Here is a 21,397-nt window from a genome sequence, read left to right as displayed (position 1 = left end):
CAGGACACAAAACAAACAGAGTGTCTATTGTGTGTGTGGCATGTGTAAATTATACTTGTACTGTATGTACATTTCATTTATGAATGGTGTTTTAGTTTTTAAAAAAAACGTACCAAAGGTCAATTTAGTTATCAAAAATAAATAAATAAATAAAATATTTATGTGTGGTCAAATAGCTATAAATGTAATACCCATTCCCCCATCTCTCCCTCTCTCTCTCTCAGCCACAAAATCTCTCTCTAAAAACACACACACATCCATCCACATAGAGAAAGGGCATGGGTCAGGGGGTGGAGTAAGGGTAAGATGTTGTTATTGTGTGGAACCTTTCTTCAGCCCAGCCTCATTTCTTGCATATTCCACATTCTGCTTGGGACACTGACTGCATCTTAAAGAAGATTCTGCTCCAATGCTGGTCTAGCATGTGCAAAATTTACCAAGGGGGTGTCAGGAATTTCAATCTTTGCTTCCAAAACAGACTGGCAGCCTGGGGGCCAAAGTAGGGAGTGAGCAGGATCCCACACACAGTATTTTTTTTTTTTTTTTGAACACTGGTCTGGCAGTATTACCCTCTTCATTCTGCATTCTCCATCTTTTCATTGGGTTTTTGCATCTCTCTCTGGCGTGATATCTCCTGGTATGTAAAGCTCCACTGTCTCTCTAGGTTTGAGTCTTGGACAAGGATGCCAACAGTCCATAAGCGAATGTTACTTATTTGGGGGAATTCTTGTATGCCAGTACTGTTAGTGGGAATGCCTGAGAAAAAGTGAGCAAGTGCAGCTCCCACGGAAAGGACGGACGCAGGATTATGTTGGTTGCAACAATTACAGCAGCACTGATCTATTTTACGGTGCAGAACAGTGGAGCCTTGGCCCTCAGTACAGCATGTTGGGATGAACGCCTATCGCGAGCAGGGAGAAACAACAGCTGTGTTGGTGAGTTGATGATACACCTATCATGTCCAGTTAAGTACTGACAGAAGTTATGTTGTAACTACTGCAGACTACTGGTCCTGTATAAGTCAGACACACAATTTCTTGTACATTAATTGTGCTTTCCAAAAAAAGTAGTTTGGATTCAAATCCTAATATAATCAAACAGAAAAGGGCTCTGGTAGGCACATATAGTAGGTATTCTGGATATAGTTTGTACTTCTGATGAAAAAAAGTAATACGACATATTCACAGGGCAGGTTGAGTTGGCGAGGGAACAACTGTCATTTTAACATAAGCACCTACAAATGATAAATGGGGATGACTCTCAATATATGATTATATATTATTTTGCATCCACTTGCACTTACACTGCACAGTGATCAAGGCATCAGACCACAGATAGTATTACAAATACAGCATTAAATTCCAAAATCCTTACTATATATGAAAAAGTGTCAAATTAACATTTTATTTTATAGCTCTTTAGAAACATATTTGGGATATGTGAGATAAATAATACCTGATGGCATTTCAACTTGAGAACCTAGTTTGTATGTGTTTTAATTTCAACGTGATACTGATAACATGGCAAAATATTAACACTGTTTTGAAAATCAGTCATTTGCTCAGGCTGTATATATACATAATTTTGCACAAACCTTCTACCTCTTCATCAGTATGTGGATATACTCCATAAACTATATTATAACTGCTGCTATAAATACACTTCTGCTTTTGGCTGGTGTTCAGAAACAGTAAGAAACTGCAATCAGGCAAAAGTCAGTCATTCCATTTGGCTAAGCAGAGAATGTCATGCACTGTACCAAAGATACAGAAAGCTGGACTGTGCTTGGGTGGGTCTATCTCAGGCTGAGCCCAAGATTTTTGTGGGATGCCACAGAGGCACCAGTTAAAGCTTACAGATGGTGATCTCTCATGTCCAACAGATTATCTCCCTTGTAGAAATGGCTTTTGTCTCATAATTCTTACTATGAACTGAAATAATGCAATTTTTTCCCAACACCCATGGAGAGATTCTCTTATTCTGTGTCCTCCACAGAGAGGTCAAAGGTCAGGGTCACATACGGTGCCAAATACACCAAGGATGAGATGACAAATCAGTGGCATTGCTCGCCTTATACTGTACTGTATCATTTATTATCATCTACAACATTGCCTACAACAGTCACATATATAAAAAGTATAAAGGAATAAAGGTATTTATACTAGGTTGGTATAAACAGTAATAACACCTTAATTTTTTACTTAACAAGAAATTGAGTAAAAAAAAAAGTCTTGTCATATTTTGTTTCACGGTATAGGTCGTTATATCAACCATCGATATGCAGTGTTGCATATTGGGGGTTTAACAATTCATCCACAGCTCAAATACTCAAGCAGCTGGTTGTTTGATGGGCAATAGTATTGCATTCAAAATGGCCATTCAAACTGCCCACATAAATTTTTCCACAATGTAAAATACAAAATGTTCTTTTGACAATACTTTTTTTTTTTCCAAATAATCCACTGAATTGAGCTTACTAGGTCAAGCATCACATTGACCACACTGTGAACTCGTCAATGGCCATCTTGGGGATCTCAGGCCAGACATTTCATTATGTTGTTTGTCTGGTGTTGCTCATTGTTTTCGTCATTCCACACAGTTTAGCGCTGTATCCATGGTTGCACATAACAGTGTCATTACCATGATAGACCAAGCACTCTTTTTCAATACAAATTTAGAGAGCAAACACAGATTCGTTTCAATTTCATAGCCCCGTTTGTCAAAGTTTATTGATTACAATTAAATGTTTCGAACAACAGGTACATTGGAATAGACATACACTCATTATATTAAGAAATGATTGCCATGGTTCTCTCATGGTCCAAACTTCAGTATGCTAACTTTTGTGTGCTAAAGCAGAAACATATGAGAACAAAAACAACACAAACTTCATTCATAGCAAAGTATTTTCACAGAGCCAAAGGATAGTGCATGAGCCATTTGTTGCTAAGGGATGATCCCTTATCCAGAAGCAGCTTTGGCTGCCTTGAACTTCACCCCATTATAGCCGTGAATAGGCTTTTTTCATCAGATAATTTGACAAATGTAACAAGTCCTACAGAGTGACACAAAGAGGGGAGAAGAAGCTATGGAAACGTTAAATGTTGCCATAGTTACATTCCTGCCCCTGGGATTCATTTAATTAAACTGACAACAAGCGTATAGGACAGCAGTTTTCACATCAGAAACCTGCACCTATGCACCAGTCTGGCTTAGCACTGGTACACAACTCAAAGTAATATCTAAATAAATAAATATGCTCTTGTAAAGCAGTGAGTAAATCTATAGTTGAAATTATGCTAATACTATATAGACTAGGTCCAATGTATTTTACTAATATTGATTGATCTTGCATGTGACCTCTTGACAAATCTTGGTTAAAGTACACTTGAAGTGAGGGTCGATTCTAGTACGGTAACTAATGAATAATTATGTTGAACCTTTTAAGGTAGAAACACTGCATGCAGAGATGGCCAACAAACAGTTATGGCTATTTTTAAAACGTGACACATTCTTTTACATTTAATGAAAAACTGTGAAGGCCATTTTGCCAATTAAAAAACTGAAGCCCACTATATCTTTGTATTGTTGAGGATGAATTCATTTAGTTCTGATTCTGATACACATATGAAGGCTTTGGAAGGTATATTTTAGGGCCTTAAATAATGAAATTCAAAAGATTCATGAAAGATATGTGACATGCTTTTTCATTTTGTAAAGCTTCACAGCCCTTCCTGATATTTGGCCATGGTAAAGCGATTCATCGGATGGACCTTGATGGGAAGAACCAGAGAAGGCTTGTGGCTGGGGTGGGAAGTTCTATCCTGCTTGATTTTCATTTCAGAGAAGAGAAAGTTTACTGGGCTGACAAACGTACTGGGGTCATCTACACAGCATCAGTGAGAGGAGTGCACAGACAGGTGATTATGTAACTGCTCCAAAGAGATACTTCTTCATCAATCATCAAGATCATGCCCAGAAAGAAACAGATATTTCAGTAAATATGCCCTGGTCTGTACTTTGATTAACACAATTCCATTTGTTTTCCAGAGACTATACTCATCTGACAAACATATCTCAGGCCTTGCAGTGGATTGGATTTGGAACAGTGTATATTGGACAAGCGGAGAAAAGGGAAAAATCAAGAGAATGGATATAAATGGGAAAAATGAAAGGACTCTTTTAAGACACTTGTCTCAACCAAGTTCTATAGCGATTGACCCCAGTAACAGGTAATCCAATCTGCATTAAACTTTTATGTTTTTAATAATGCTGCTTTATTTTTTTATGCAGGGGTTAGGAAAGATAGTGATCAAATGATGTTGCATTTGATAAATAAACAGATGAGCTGGAGTAGAGAAAATGATTCCCATTCAGCTCCTCAAACTGTTCTGATTCGGGGCAGGTTGTTTGTGTGTTACTATAAATGCTTCATCTCTTTCCATCAAGCATGGCTGGCATAGAGGTGCAAAATGACTGACAGACTCTCTCATACCACCAGTCTCTCAGGTCAAAGACAGAAGTTGTTTTACCAGGCCACGTATTGCCCACCATTTTATTTCCATTTCTGTCCAGTGGATTGACAACTGGATATGTAAATGTGACTACTAGCAGTGAATGATTTATATTAACATTTTGGAATATTTCTCCAGTGCCAAGACCATGTTTTAAATTACTTATAAACAAGGGGGGGCCTTATTAGAATCCACATGAGAAAGTGTCTAAACTGTTATATTAATGGAAGCATCTACCTTAAATTGCACAATTTTGTAACAGATGAATACAGAAAGCAAGCAAATAATTTTAGAAAACATATGGAGATCCTGGTTCAAAACAAATATTTTGCAGGTTTCTGTTTTGGCTAACTGGTGGGATGACTCCGAGTATCCAGCGGTCTGACGTGACAGGACAGATGAAAACTACACTAATAAAGATGGCAGAGCAATTGAAAGCACTGTCGATTGACCGAGAGGACAAAAGACTGTTCTGGGTTCAGTTTGGTCTGCAAGGAGAAAGTGCCATCGGCTCTTGTGATTACAACGGGAGCGTCGTGCACATCATAGATCAGCCACTTCGGTAAGTATGTTGTTATATTACGATTAGTTATTAATCCTTTTAGACAACAGAACTCTGCTAACTGTCAATATTATGTCATCGTAATTATTATTTCAAATGTTCTATTGTTTTTGTCTCTTTTTATCAGGTCTTATTCATTGGGAATATCAGTTTTTCTGGAGCACTTATATTACACTGATGTTGCATCTCAGGCAATAAAACAAATAAACAAGTACACAGGTGGAGAGCAACTCAATGTCAACACAAAACGAATGGCGAAACCCCCAGTTGATGTCAAGGTGGTACATCCCCTCAACCAGCCAGTGGCAGACTCTCTATCACCACTTCCAGGTTACAGCTAAACTTAATTTGACATTTAAATATCCCTCGAGTTTTTTGACAATTTATTACTTATACTTATATTTATTTTAGATAAGATTCCATGACAATGCTGTAATAACTTATTTACCATTGGTAACCTTTTCAAACAGGTTGCGACGAACAGAGTGGCAACTGTATCAATGTGTGTTCGAGTCTAGCTGAACAAGGCGTTTGCCAGTGCGATGAAGGCTTTGCTCTCAATAAGCAAGGCACTTATTGTGAAGGTTAGTATCTATGCCAACAAATCAATTAATTAAACATTTATTTTTGCAGGAAACTATTTTTAGTTCAGTTTGTTTAAAATGAACTGAAGAAACAAGGATTAAGACTTCACAATATTGACTGTATTACTTAATTGAAGTGATCTCTAGGAGTGCAACACAGACACCACAGCATTGACTGCTTATTACCAAAGTAACAGATTGCTATGTTACCAATTATAATGTCTTTCATCCGCTCAGCCATTTCTGATCTAAATAAATCACACTAGGCACCTACAGATATATTCACACCTGAATTGTCTTTTAACATTATTGATGCTAGCATTCATGACTTTACTGTTTTACTGTTTCTACTTTGTTACTGTTATATTTGTCTACGTTTGTCTTTGATTGAGCCGTGTCTAAGAGGAATGTCTGTCTCTTACTGGGGCTACACATAAAATCACATAAAAAGGAAGGTATGGAATGGCATTTAAATGAGAGTATCTACTATAGGACATAATGATATTATTACACTGTGTTTGTCTGTGTGTGCCATAGACGTGAATGAATGTGCCCACTGGAACCATGGCTGCTCTCTCGGTTGTGAAAACATCCCAGGATCCTACTTCTGTACCTGCCCTAAAGGATATGCCCTCCTACCAGACAGGAAGACATGTCAAGGTAGAGTGGAAGAACATTTTTACTATGTATGTAGATGATATAACTAATTTCTAATGCACGGAAATCCTTAGTTTTGATTTCAACAGATCAGTTGTAAGAACAAATAATGGCACATAGAAGATAAGGTGCAGATTAAGCTTGCTATCAGTAAAGTCGATTAGCACTAGAAGCTCATAGTGAATTAATAGGTCGACTTGTGACAAATTAAAAGATTTTACACATCTTCACTTGTTATAAATATTGCAAAAAACACTATGTGGTACTGTGCTAAGTGCAGTGTAAAATGGAACTACATAATAAAATGAGGAAAAAAGCAATACACTTTTAACAGAGTAGTCAGTTTGTCCAAATATTAAGAATATTGCTGAAACATTCTTGTCTCAGCTATGCACAAGCCTTGGCCAGTAAACTAAGTTGTAAGAAAGAAAATTTGACATTTAACTCTGAAAGTGGTGACACTTGCACTTTGTTTTTGTCAGTATATTGTAGCTCTGGTTTTGGATCAGATCCTCTTTTTGTGGTGCTATGAAAGGTGGCATTTGTCCCCCAGACACTATTTTGACCCTACAGAGTCAATAAAAAGGCTGGGTCACAGACGACTAGACAGACTATACATTATGTGAGCTGCCAATTGTGTGTTAGGTTACTTGGGTCAAAACACAGTCACTTTGTTATGCTCCTAAAGGTCTAGGAGCTCAGAGACTGAGGTAGATGGAAAACAAGGATGTCACATTTAGGTTAATGAAAAGGGTTTTTTTGGTTTGGTTTTTGATTAGACCTAATATCAGGTTGTTAGTCATTTTAAAGCAAAGAATTTTAAAAATTAGAGATACTGATTAGTTAGTTCTAAATACTGACCATAAGGAACTATACTAAAACATATGTTGTTGGAAAACTTTTTGATCGTTTTTCTAATTCAGTCATCTCTTATAACTTTTCTACCTCAGGCTGTCTCTGGTCATTCCTTTCTGCCACAATGCAGGTCTGTTGTCTGCCAGTGCAACAACAGATTCTTTTTTAGTTGACAGATACCTGAGACAATCTAATATTTTGGCACAATATGCAATGCAGTCATGAGGAAATGTATGACAAATCTTTATTTTGTTACGTAAATTAGTAAGAACAATTTATTTTGTCAAGGATTTTGTGTTAATTTAAAATTGTTTTTTGTTTAAAAACTTATTTCTAGTTCTTGTTTTTTTTCCCAATTTGCCTCTGACAGCTACCATAATGTCTACACAGTGGTTGACTTCATAACATATTAAACACATTATAGACACATTCTAATCTCTTCTCTTCTAATCTTGCAGCTATGAGGCCAAGAGAACAGTAAGGCTTCACAGACACAATGAGATTAGATGACGAGGTGACACTTGCAATAGGGAACATATCTGGTCAGCAGCTTTGTCTGTCTAAGCTGTTTAGCAGACAACCTTTGCCAAGGTCCAGAAGAAAACAAACATGCAGCCAAGTAGCAGGCTAGACAATGAAAACACCACAGAGATTATGTGGAAGAGGATATGGTGCAGCCACTTGCGTCTCTTGTTTTCATGTCGATAAAAAGGAATTAAAGAAGAATAAAAATGCATTAAAATGCATCCACGATTCATCTGGGTATTATGTTTATTTTTCCATGTTGTCTTTCATTATTTTATTCATACATAATACAGTACGCACACATACACACTGTATTCTTCAATTACTGAAGTACAGTTTTTAGCTAGTGACATAACACATTTTTGACGATGAAAAAGTGCCACAAGAGAGTGCAAAAAGCTGGCTAAATCCCTAGAGTACTTATTTGACCAACAAGCGCTAGGAAGAAGTTAAACGTCAAAAGGTACAGCAACAGGTACTGTAGCTATTTCACATCAGATTAATATATGTATGGCCTGCCTCAGTATACCGGGCCTATATTCACAGGTACAGGATATACCATTCCCCTGTGAGCTAACATTACATCACCCTGTGTGGGTCTTTGACTGCATTCTCATCACACTTTCACCTATTCTGATAGGATTAGAGCGGACTTCACAAAGGAATTTTACCAAAGCATGGCTTAAGAAGCTTGTTGCTCATTTGGCTTTGTTAGAGTCTATAACCTGCTGTGCTCAGAAATAACATGGAAAATTATGTAACATCAGTTTGATCTTGTTAATATTGCACTTAATGAATGGTTGAATAACAAGACATTATTTCACTTTCATCAGTTTGCTTTATTGTCAATTTAGCTAATCTATCACATTTAAGCAACATTCTTATATGCAAAATTACATTGCCTCAATATTTAATTTCTTTCCAATATCAGAGATTATACCGTGTGAAAGCAACACAACCAAATGCGGCCATGGATGCCTGGCAACAGGCGAGGGTACTGTGTGTGTTTGTCCTGAGGGATCTGTACTACAGGAGGATGGACAAACCTGTACTGGTATGGGCTATATTTCAGAGTCTATCATTCACTTATTCTAAAACTCATACCTACCTCATAATCATAATTGTATGTGATGATATAAAAAGTAGGATATTCATTAGTGTACACCTGTGTAAAAAGTATTCTTTCCTGTGTTTATATGCTGAAGCTTCATGTGTAGCTCATAGTTATCTTCCCATATACAGGTATTTATTTTCATATACATAAGCATCCCAGAAATACAAATATAGTATAATAATAGAAACAACGATCCCTGATTCACTGTAACATCATGAGCTGTGTCAGATTTTTGGTCATTTTGATAAATTGTGTTGGATAAATGATATAATAGCTAGCCAGTGTTATCCAAGTATCTTGTAAAACTGAGGTCAGATAGACCAAAAGCCAGCAGCACAGCAGTGCAGTAACCAAGTGACTTTGTATTGCTATTAAACAGATAATGATGATACAAGTGTTGGAGTCAATTTAGTGTAAGATATCATCTGTGAAGACTGAAGTTTTATTTTACATTTTAATTTGAGAATTTGGATTCTGTAAAATGTTGTTAGCTTAAAAGAGGTATTCAATATACTGTATGGAGCAGAGTCTAGTTAGAAAATTGAGCTTCTATGTAAAGAATAGAAGCTTACTTGTGTGTTTTTGTCTGTTGCAGGCTGCTTGTCTGCAGACAGAGGGGGTTGCAGTCAGCTCTGTACTTCCGTCACTCCTACTAGGTGGCAGTGTGGTTGTTTACCTGGCTACCAGCTCCACCAAGATGGCAAGCACTGCATTGCCACTAGTGAGTCATACTATGGCAAAGCAGACAGCGAGGACGGATAAGCCCATGCGAATAAACACACTCCTTATCTGTCTAAATCTCACTGTCTGTATTATGCTTCTACAAATACATTCTGTAAATTACAAAGTTACAAAGAATTAGAGAGTAAAATGCAAATTAAGGGGGGGGTTACTGTACATCTACAGCAGTACATGTAATCACTAAACACTGTATTATAATTCTACAGGACCACCGCCTTATCTGCTTATTGCCAATCTAGTGGATGTACGAAGAATTAATCCCGATGGCACTGGGGACCAGACCCTTGTGGAAGAGCCCAGAGGAACAATCATAGCTTTGGACTATGATCCTGTCCAGAACAACGTAAGAAAAAAGAAGAAAAAAAACTTAAATCTTTTCCTGGCATTTTGACACTGATTTTTTGATTGAAGTTGTAGTAGGAGGGTTGGAGTAAGTGCTGATGTGCTGCACTAACTGAAGGTCTTGCTGCTCCTATGGAGTAACAGAATTCAAGCAGCCAAGATTCAGGTTGTGGTGCAGATATCCAGTGACACCTAGTGGACATAAACTGTATCTGATGCACTGCAGACTCACCAATGTTTTATGGGAAAAAGAAACAATCTTATTTAAGTATTTCATAGTTTCTGTTCTTCTCTGCTCATAAAATTATCTGAATATTTTACTAGTTGTCAATACAATAAATGTGCTTGTTTATGTATTTCTGTATTTCTGTATCCATTTTGAAGGTGTACTTTGCTTGTACGACCAAAAAGACAATTGAACGGGTTGATTTGAATGGTGGGTCCAGAGATGTTCTTGTCTCTGAGGGTCTGGACTCTCCAGAGGGACTGGCCATTGACTGGGTCCACCGCAAGATGTACTGGACTGATAAAAGGTGTGAGGTGTATGCAGACAAAATGCTGATGATTTTAAACAGGTTTTGAATACCGAAACCGATCATTTAAGTTATAAAACACGTTCTTATACAACACAATTTAGAAAAAAATGTAACTTCATTAAATCTTGGAGTGTTAGTGTATGGCTCAGCTGATTTGACTTTTCATGCTTAAGTAGCATTAGATTTTTTTCTTTTATTTGGTTTTAAATTGTCTTAAGCTATTTGTTGGATACTTAACTAACATGTAAAAAGTACATTTTTAAGGTTACATTTTTTTTTTCTATTTCACACCTCTATATAATTTTGCCAACCAGGCAGTCAACTGTTGATTGCAGTACCTTGGCTGGACTGAACAGACAAACGATTGTAAGCAAAGGGCTTGAAAAACCAACAGGAGTCGCAGTTCATCCTCTGGCAAAGTGAGTATGGCAACCTACCTATGCTTGTTTAAGAGATGACAACTAAAAACTAACTGCAACTGTGTAGATTTCAAAACCCAGAAAAAATTTAATGTGCGGTAAGGTATATACATCATATTCATATCTAATATCCAAGCTGGGCTGAAATTATTTAAATACTAAGAGGATTTCCTTTGTGATTTAGGCTTAAAACAGTGAAGCCTTTGTATGTCATTGTCTTATGTTCTGCAGTTTTCACTGAACACCACTTCCCCCTTACATTTACATTTCCTACACTCTACATAATTGTTGTACACATATTTTAGCATGGAATATTTGGTATCTTGGAAAAGCTTGATTCACTATGATTTCAAACAAACTAATGTTAAACATGTTTGGCTGAATTGATGTATTTGTGATAATGTGTGTAATAGTGGTCTGTGGGATTCACAAGACTACTGTCTATAACTAGAGGACGCTCATTTACTCAAAACGTTTTTTTTTTTTTTGTTGTTTTTTTTTTACTTTTTGAGGAAGTTGTTTTGGACTGATATAGGTGCCCAGCCTGTGGTGGAAAGTGCCTCTTTGGAAGGGAAAGACCATTTTGTCATTGCAAGCACCAACCTTGTGTCACCCAGTGGCTTGACCATCGATTTCACAGAGGATCGTCTGTTCTGGTGCGACGAGAGGAGGGGCGTGGTAGAGACCGCTGGCCTGGATGGCTCAGACCGACGGGCCCTGTTAGAGAACCAAGTAGGTGAGGCTTGTATGGAGCATACACATGCAAACATATATAGGTGCACTATACTGGCAAAAAAATCCCATTACAGTATTGTAATCCTAGATAATTGATGTCAGCATTAAACTCATGAGCCTCATGAACTATGGCTCAAGATGAATAAACACTCGCTGACTATGCTAATTAAACAGTGTTCTTGCATTCACTTTGGCCACCAAATTAACAGCTGAACAAACAGATATAGCGCTCACCTGGTACAGTATCACCTAGTCAACTTCTTTCCTTTTTCTGATTGGTCCAGGCCGACCTTTTGACCTTGCAGTATTTGAGGACAGGCTATGGATCTCTGACAGGGAGCACAAGCAGCTGAGGAGCGTAAACAAGCGGACTGGGAAAAAACTGCAACGTATCCATGGCAACCTGGTCCATCCAGCATCCGTTGTGGTGGTTCATCCCCTTGCTAAACCAGGTACAGACAGAGATTATGTTTATGACAACTTTTTTGTTAGGGTTTGTTTTGTAATTTGTCATGTTTTTTGTGACAGGAAGCAAATTTTGTGGGTTATGTGCTGTTATATTTAGTGGATGTCTTTTAATCTGTTCATAGAAATTATGTATTGAAGTTTACAATTACTACAGTACAAGTAGCGCCTCTGGGACAAACAATAATATAAAAGGAAGGAATAGAAAATAATTTATAGTTCAAAGATGTTGTGTTGTGATAGGCATATTCAACTTCCCCTTTTGATAATTTTCCCTACAGAAATGTGCCAGTGTTTACATAAATTTTGCGAAATTGTCAATAGTGTCATAAATGGCCGGTCAAAATCTGAGCATTCAAGGTAAATGCTCAGATCGGTATATGTATAGGTCAGTGACAACCAAACAAATAAAAACAAATATTTAATCCTAAATATTCATGAGTTTCTTCTTGTCATTATCTGATCTTCAGGGGCAGATGTTTGCCTTCATCAGAATGGAGGTTGTGCCCAGGTGTGTGAAAGCAGGCTGGGATTTGCCCACTGTTCCTGTCTGTCACATTACATCCTGTCAGCTGACAGAAAAGGTTGCTCGCCTTCCAATGCTTCAAATGGAACAGGTTATTGTTTATGCTGTCCTCCTTATGGTGCAGACACTTATAAGCTGTTTAAACTCATACACTGTATAAGCTATGAATTAAAACTGACTAACGGTAAATGCTTATGTCAACTGTGTTTATTCTTTAGAATCTGGAGACAATGAGTCTGTTGAGTCTGAGAGCACACCCCTGACAACAACCGAGCTGTCAACTGCAGCACGAACTGATTTGGATTCAGATGAAGACAGTGAGCAAACACTCTTCACAGACATAATGATTTCAGGTAATGGTGTACCCTTAACAGCAAACGATTGCAGGTTCTTGCCGTTTGAGACCTTAATCTAACTAAATGTTATGTTTCCATATATCCACTTCTCTGTCAGACCAGAATGAGTGTTACTCACTCCGCTGTGATATGAATGCGCAGTGTCACCTGAATGCTGGCAGCCAAACCTGTTTATGTCTAGAGGGTTTCACTGGGGATGGACAGTTGTGTGTTGGTGAGTAGATGAAGTTATAGAAACCCTGTATGTAATTTTTATTAATTTTGTTTATGGGCCAGTTTAAGTGGTTGAGTTATGACTGCTACATACAGACAAACACAGAATGGTATGTAAACTAAGATAATGGATAAAATAATAGTTTCACTGATGTACCAGAGAATTGCAGGCCTGGTTATAGAGAAATAACTCTTTGCTTGACAGTCATTTTACTGGTTAAACAAGGTTTATAATTTAAAAAATGTGTAATTCTTGAATACAGTAGCATGATCTTCTCTTTTCCTTTTGTTGTAGATGTTGATGAGTGTAAACTGGGAACACACAATTGTGACAAAAAAGCAGAATGCCAAAACACAGTGGGGACATATCTCTGTAAGTGCCAAGCTGGATACCACGGCAACGGACAAACATGTCAAGGTGTGTCTAAATTATTTACAGCAATCACATTTATAATATTAGAAACACTGCGTTAAACACAGAAACAAGCATAATTGTATTTGTGCTTGCTACTGATCATCAGGTGTGCTATTTATAGCTGTGTGAGATTAGGCTGGAAATCGGTGAAGTGGAGGCATATATCGAGTATGATGCACTTTCCTGGTGAACACTAGTACATCCCAAGTATCTATCATTCTCTTAACTGGGACATAAGATAATCCCTTTTACTGTACAGTACATAGATCTGTTTGCAGGATTATCTAAACAGTCAGTAGGACGGCTCCAGCTCATTCAAAATGCAGCAGCCAGAGTCTTTACACATGCACGAAAATTTGAATATTACTTCGGTACTGATCACTTCATTGGCTCCCAGTACAATACAGAATCACCTTCAAAATCCTGCTAATAGTCTGTAAAGCACATTTCTGACTTGCTCACTGATAACAACCTAATCAGGCCTCTCAGGTCATCAAGCAGAGGTTTTCTAGCTTTACCCAGAATTAGATCCAAGTCCGCTGAGGGTGCTTTCAATTAGTGTGGTTCTGCTCTCCGGAACAAGCTGCCTGCTGACCTGAGGTCCATCACAACTGTGTCCACATTCAAAAGCAAACTCAAAACTTCCCTATTCTCCCAGGCTTATGGTTAATTACTGGGAGTGTGTGTATGTGTGTGTGTGTGTGTGTGTGTGTGTGTGTGTGTGTGTGTCTGTCTGTCTGTACCCATATGGTTGCACTTGTTTCTGTACAGTTGGTTACATGTGACAGGACAGGGGTTTCTATTTGATTGTGTTGATGTTTCGAGGTTGTTGTGTGGTATGTTTAGTGTACATTGGGTGTATGCTTCATTGATTCAATTTCTGTCACACTGTATATTTGTCCAATTTAATGACATTATATCCCTAATCCTCTCTCTCAAGAGCTGGAGACAACACCATCATGGGTGACGGTGACCAGTAGCCCGGCTGATGTCAACAGGCACCCAAACAGTAACTCAGTGGAGAGTTGCCCCTCTACCCATGAGTCTTACTGTTTGTACGAAGGTGTCTGCTTCTACTTTCCTGAAATGGAGTCCTACGCCTGCAAGTAAATAATCGTTTAACCTCCAGTTTGACCTGTGACCTCCAAATTTAGCAGCTTACTGATATCTTGTGTTCAGAGGAGCTGCCAAGAAAAGATGCTTGCAGGCCTTAACCCAACATTGTTTATTCTGTAAACTTTATTTACAGAAAAATGTAAGTGATCTCTAGGGTTAGGGTAGTATTTTACCTTTTCAAATAGCATTTTACATGGCTGTTGTTGTATCTACTTTTCTCTCATTTATTTTATGACAGTTTTCAAACAATAGGTGTCACTATTGTTCCATGAAAGCTTTTGCTAAAGTGGCAATGGGAAGAGGATTATAAACTTGGATGTTCAAGTCAAATTTAGCCAAAGATTATACTGTTAAACTATAGACATTGGGCAATGGTACTTTCCAAATTTAAATACAAATACAAACTGGATCTAAAGATAAAAAGTCTGGATTTCAAATTCATGTCAACAGCAACCAGGTGTTTAATGCCATCTTGAATAATATAATTATACCCAACTTTGAAATGGTTATATAATTACATTTAAAGCCATTTTATAGTCTATCATTCTAGCAATTAGTTGTTTTTTTAACTGTATGCCCATAACTCTTATAACTCATTACCCATAAACTCTGATTGGTGCAATAAAACAGATTCTAACAGAACCCCTGTTCAAATTGTATCAAAAAAGGCACAATTATTGTTCTAAATCTGTGTTTTTAAATAGTTTTGCATTATGTTCTCTTGGCCTATGGAAGTGACCCACTAAGATGAATTACTTCTGAGACCAGTATCTACTTACTTGGTCAACAACATAAACTGGTCATGAAGTAATTGCGCTGGTTTCTTTCCACCATGTATGTCTGCAGAGAAAAATATGACAGAAAAAAAAATGGCACAAATTAATGCAGAATATTTCAATTCAATGATTTTCAGGTTAAACTAAATTATCACAGTTGAGCTTGTTGCTTTAGCTCATGCGACAAAAAATATTTCCTTGTATTTAATTGTGTTTAATAAATAAAAAATGTAATTTTATCATGTTCTTTTGCAGTTGTGTATCAGGCTACATGGGAGAGCGTTGTCAGTTCAGTGACCTGGAGTGGTGGGAGCTCCAGCAGGCTGAGGAAGAGAAGAGGAGGAACGTGGTCATTGCGGCCTGCATGGTGGTCCTCATCTCCCTGCTTTCCATTGCCGCCTGTGTCACCTACTGCTATGGGTGAGAGGGGAGAAGGAGAGGGAAGCGTAAATGAGGCCCAAGGCATATGAAGCTGCAGTTTTAAATGAAGGAAAGAGGTGATGAAGAGAAAAAGGGAAGAGAGGGGGGAAGAAAGAAAGAAAGAAAGAAAGAAAGAAAGAAAGAAGATATGAACAAGAACAAGAATATAATCTTTCGTTTCCAGTGAAGGGCAAAGTAAATATTCTAAGTGTGAAAGCTTTTCACTCCTCAAATTTATAATCACCATTTAGGAACATTTTAACTATTTGCTTTAAGTGAAATAGTACCTGTAAGTATTCTATTTATGAAAGGGTTTTATTAAAATGGTAAATGTTAGTATCTCATTATGGTTCAAGAGGTTTTTCAAAAGCTTTTCCACCCTAATGGTTGAAAAAACAATGGGTGGGGGAAGACCTGTTATATGCAGTATATCGCCATGCATTTCCATACGTGTGTGCTCATGTGTGCATTGTAGTAATGACGTTTAGCAGTGCTCTGTTTAATCTTCTGAACACCGGAAGGACAGGGCAGCACAGATAGCCAGGGAGGAGCTGCTCCAACAATGAGTGAGCTGACAGCATTTAGAGGTGTCTATCAAACCCAGGGTGGCATGAGCCGTGTAATGTAGGTGTCTCAGCATGACAGCAGGAGGCTGGGGAGGAAATCACATGTGGAACGAATGGCAGCATGCAACCCTGGTTAGCTGAGTGAGGAGCATACATAAACTACATACTAGGACCCCCTCCCTTTTATTTCCACCTGAGCTGTCTCTAAGTAGCTGATTTGTTTTACGGTTGTTTTGCTGGCTTATGGACAAGGCTGTTGGTATTCTCCACTGTTTTGACTCACAAAGTACACCCCTCCCGTCAGCCTACTACATCCTAACGTTTGCACTGCAGTCTTGGTTCCCCTGTGGAAGTGGCACGCTTTCAATTACATGCTTGGTTTAGCTTGTTCTACAGCAATTACACATAAAAATAGGTCAATTCTCAGCTACAAAATGGAGCCGGTGAGGTATGACCCCAGTGGAAACGCTACATGGTCGCCAATAGCTCTGCCTCAAATTGCCTTCTGCACTCCAGTGCAAGTGAACTTGTGCAGTTTTTTTTTTGTTGTTTTTTTTTTGAGTTTGGTGGTTCAGTTTCCTCAGCAACACACACACACACAAACACAAATAAAAAAACAAACCGCACACAGTGATATGGGCTAAAAAAAATAAAATAACCTGTTTCACATGCTCTGATTTTTTAGGCTAAAATATGCAAACACATACAGTAAAAGCACACACGCACACACAGACAGCTTTTGGGCTAGATTTATCCTCTCTGGCCAACAAACAGGTTAGGAATGAAACATAAACTAAGACTAGAAGACTGAACTTGAACAGTGTGCCACAACTGCTATGGTCAGAACATAGGATACAAGGGTTTTGTTATTAAATGTGCTTTTACATTATGTTTGTGCAGATAAGGGTGCAGTGCTACACTGTCAAAAGGTCATATCAAGTAAATGTCAATTTCATATTTCCTACCATGTTGAATTTAAATGCATAATTGTACTGTGTGAGGGCACCACCTCTGTTACTTAGTAACCATGTAAATGCCATGTGGGTCCTTGAATATTTACACATTAATTTATGTATTGAGGGAGACTGAGGACCCTTGGGATTCATAAAATAATTAAATTAACCAATGTGTGGGTTTACCCTCTTTTTTGCAGAACTAGAGGACTCTTCCGCAAGCAGCCTTCAGTGGATAATATGAGTGAGACCAGCGTGACAGATGAGAGCATGTCAGAGACCACGACAACCAGCGTGCCTCGGGTAAGCCATCCAAACTGTGGTGTACTGGATGACTTATGTCTTAAAGATGCATGTACGATGGAGACTAGGAAATCTAGTCACCGTTTTGAATCCCAGTGTTGCACCCTGTGGTCTGTATACCATACTTGTTCTGCACAAAGTTTCATTCAAGTCAATACAATGTCAGAGAGGTTAAGGCAAGGCAAGTTTATTTGTTTAGCACATTTCAACAACAAGACAATTCAAAGTGCTTTACATAGAGCATAAAAGGCATCTAGACAGAATATAAAAGCAACACAAGGCAATGTAAAGACATTTAAATACAATTAAAAAGTGTTAAATTTGGAAATAAAAAGAAGATAAAATAGTGTGTGCAGCACAGTGCAGTGTAAGATATTAACCCTCAAATTTGGTTTAGGCAACGGCAAACAGAAAAGTCTTCAGCCTTGATTTGAAAGAACTGAGAGTTGCAGCAGACCTGCAGTTGTCTGGGAGTTTGTTCCAGGTATGCGGAGCATAAAAACTGAACGCTGCTTCTCCATGTTTAGTTTTTACTATGGGAACAGAAAGCAGACCTGTCCCAGATGACTTGAGAGGTCTGGATGGTTCATAACGTAGCAGCAGATCAGAAATGTATTTTGGCCCTAAACCATTCAGTGCTTTAACAACCAATTCTTTGACAGACAGGAAGCCAGTATAAAGATCTGAGTACTGGAGTGATATGATCCACTTTCTTAGTCGTAGTAGTTAGGACTCGAGCAGCAGTGTTCTGAATCAGCTGCAGCTGTCTGATCGATTTTTAGGGAGACCTGTAAAGACACCGTTACAGTGGTCGAGTCTACTCAGGATAAATGCATGGACAAGTTTTTCCAAATCCTGCTGAGACATAAGTCCTTTAATTTTTGATATATTCTTTAGGTGATAGTAGGCTGTCTTTGTAATTGTCTTAATGTGGCTGTTGAAATTGTCTGAGTCCATGACTATACCAAGATTTCTGGCTTGGTTTGTGGTTTTTAACATCAATTGAAGCTGAGTGCTGACTTTTAATTGTTCTTCATTGGCTCCAAAAACAGTTACTTCAGTTTTATCTTTGTTTAATTGAAGAAAATTCTAGTGCATCCAATCACTAATTTGTTCAGTGCACTTACTCAGTGCTTGTATCGGACCATAGTCCCCTGGTGATACGGTTATGTAAATTTGTGTGTCATCTGCATAACTGTGGTAACATATTTTGTTGTTTTCCATAAAACATCCAACTGAACTTAGCAGTTCTAATCGACAGGAAGGCAGAATTATGTAAAATGTTTACAAAAACTCATAAACCTGTTACTGAATTACTGTCTAAATCTGCAGTTCTACATGGTGGTAGAAAATGGCTTGGAAGGAAAAGTCATCCCTGCAATGGGCTGTCCCAGAAGAGCTGTCTGCCCATCCTGCTCTTCAGAGACAGGTACCTTAACTACCATAAACACCATGGCATCCATCTTTGTGGGCAGACTTAACCTTATTCTCTTTTTCTACCTAAAACTAATAGAGAGCTGCAAGTATACTACAATGTTTTGTTTTCTATTTTTTGACCAGCTGCTAAATTATGGTGTTTTTTGTCAGGTGACAACCCCATGTCTGAAGAGACAAGAAGATTGTCCAAACACAACCACGGGTATGAGTGTTCCATGGTGTCAGCTGTTGCCATGGAGACCACCCAACACACCGTCCATCACACAAGTCAATTGTCAAGCCCGTATTCCTATACGACCTTCAAGCCAACACCACTTCCCCAAACTCCCAGTGAAGAGTCCCCTGCGTCCTAGCTCGCCTAACAGACCGACACAGCTGTACAGTTAAACACGCACATGATGTAACATCTGGCTGAATTACAAACTGCAAATTAAGAGTTTCATTCCAAAGTACAATATTTCACAAATGGAAGAAAAGTCACTGAAGCTGTTACCGTCCTAAAAGTAATTTGTGGCATTTTTATATATACAAAATCAGGATTGCTACTCCCAACTGTAGAATTCACACCAACACTAATGAGGCCCTGGTCGGTTCATGGGAGATCTTATACACCCAGGTTTCTAGTAATATTATCCACAATACATAATTTGGTGCATTGGAAGTAATTTATATTACAAGATAGAGCTAGTTAGGATGACCACACAACTGAACACAAAAGAAAAGCATGCCATCTACACAAAGTCAAACTATTGACGCCAAAAGCAATCCAAGAACAAAGGAGACTTTAAAAAATTAAAATGCAAACATTGTAGATTATCAATATAAGTCCCCAACCCTCCAATTCTTGAGCATGATGGAGCCATCAGTTTCTGAAAAGTGTATTTTGTAAGTGGCAAGATGGTATAATAAGAGTGCAATGCAGCATTAATGTCTCATTCTTTAGGGAAAACTCTGAATCTGATAAAATGTTTTATAATCCAACCCATTTTCCAAAATTTAGCATTTGGAATGAAACTCCACCTTGCATTACTGCAGCCAATACTCTACATTGTGAGGATTTGTACTCCCAAAAAAAACCAAAACAATCACAAACACATACTGACTAACAAGTGAACACCACAGACAATGAAATCTGCTCACAATTTTAAGTGAAAAAGTGCTTCCACTGCTTACTTTTGTAAAGGAACTGGAAAATGAGTACTTCTGTCATTAAGTCGTCATGAACCATCTTAGAACAACTAAATTTGTTTGTATTTAACCGCATCAATCTAGCATAGCTACCATGAATTCAATTCACATTTATCTGAGTTTTGTATGTTTTAGTCACAAAAATGTTCTTTGTTTAGGGTGTTTTTCCACAGGGTGTTTTGGAAAATGTATATGTATTTCACCAAACACTGAGTAATTGAGGTTGGTCACCATCCCTAAAAGGATTTCATTCCTCACATCAAATGGTATAAATGCTGTTTGAGGAGAAATTTCACCGAAGCATCAAAAAGGTTTCTAGCTAGAGCAGTAATATGTCTTCACGTTTCTTCTGTTGAGTAAACTTTGGGCAACTATTAGGCTACAACTTACTTGGATTAATCTGGTGCAGGAGAACATAAAATGAAGAATAACAGCTTTGCTGCTGGTTTTATTTTGGTACAAAGAAATCACTTCATGTTTACCATGTGTACACTTCATGGAGTAATTGTATGGCAGAGGTTCTTTTCAGAGTCTTGTATTTTGACCTTTAAGAACGAGCTTTGTGGAGTGACTGTGTGTTAGCCCTTTTTTAAAGTATTTCAGCAAATAACTAATATTCAACATTAGCTTCCAATTCTGCATCATGCTGAGTAAACAGTTTGATGCTCATCTTACCAATCACCTCAAATCAATCAAATGTCATATAAACAGCATAAACATAGAAAATGCACTACAATATGCATCACCATGGTAATATTTAGCCAAGCACAGCAGTGCATAACTCACCTGACAACTGTGATATAGTTTGCAAAGTTATACTATATTTATTTTTATACAAAGATCTATGTTTCATTGTGTCAGAGCGCTACTTAGATCTATAATGTTAGAAATAAAATGAGGGTAAACTGAACTGGATAGCTGACTGATTGATTTGGATTGTTTGTCTTGCAAAGGGAAGGTATCGGTTTCTTGCTATTAATTTCTGTTTCATTTCTTTGTATGAGTTGGATTTCTTTCTTCTTTTTTTTTTTTTTTAAATATAAACAAGCAAAACACAGGTAATATTTATTAGGAAGACA

At 37.9% G+C, this 21,397-nt stretch overlaps 1 protein-coding gene across 1 annotated transcript; it reads left to right on the top strand.

Moving 5' to 3' along the window:
* The first annotated feature begins 336 nt into the window (after window positions 1–336).
* On the top strand, window positions 337–19,483 carry egf (epidermal growth factor). The gene is made up of 21 exons (XM_067598328.1): window positions 337–935; window positions 3,721–3,920; window positions 4,051–4,232; window positions 4,849–5,076; window positions 5,204–5,406; window positions 5,547–5,660; window positions 6,198–6,320; window positions 8,629–8,751; window positions 9,407–9,532; window positions 9,759–9,895; window positions 10,279–10,427; window positions 10,745–10,849; window positions 11,362–11,585; window positions 11,869–12,036; window positions 12,520–12,666; window positions 12,794–12,928; window positions 13,029–13,145; window positions 14,500–14,665; window positions 15,707–15,871; window positions 17,591–17,745; window positions 19,281–19,483. The coding sequence occupies exons 1-21, from the start codon at window positions 809–811 to the stop codon at window positions 19,481–19,483; spliced, it is 3,297 nt and encodes a 1,098-aa protein (XP_067454429.1). The 5' UTR covers window positions 337–808.
* The last annotated feature ends 1,914 nt before the right edge of the window (window positions 19,484–21,397 follow it).

The sequence above is a fragment of the Thunnus thynnus genome, chromosome 9, assembly GCF_963924715.1.
Source record: "Thunnus thynnus chromosome 9, fThuThy2.1, whole genome shotgun sequence".
Classification (NCBI taxonomy): domain Eukaryota; kingdom Metazoa; phylum Chordata; class Actinopteri; order Scombriformes; family Scombridae; genus Thunnus; species Thunnus thynnus.
The sequence above is the reverse complement of the archived record's forward strand: the minus strand, read 5'-3'. Positions and strand labels throughout refer to the sequence as shown.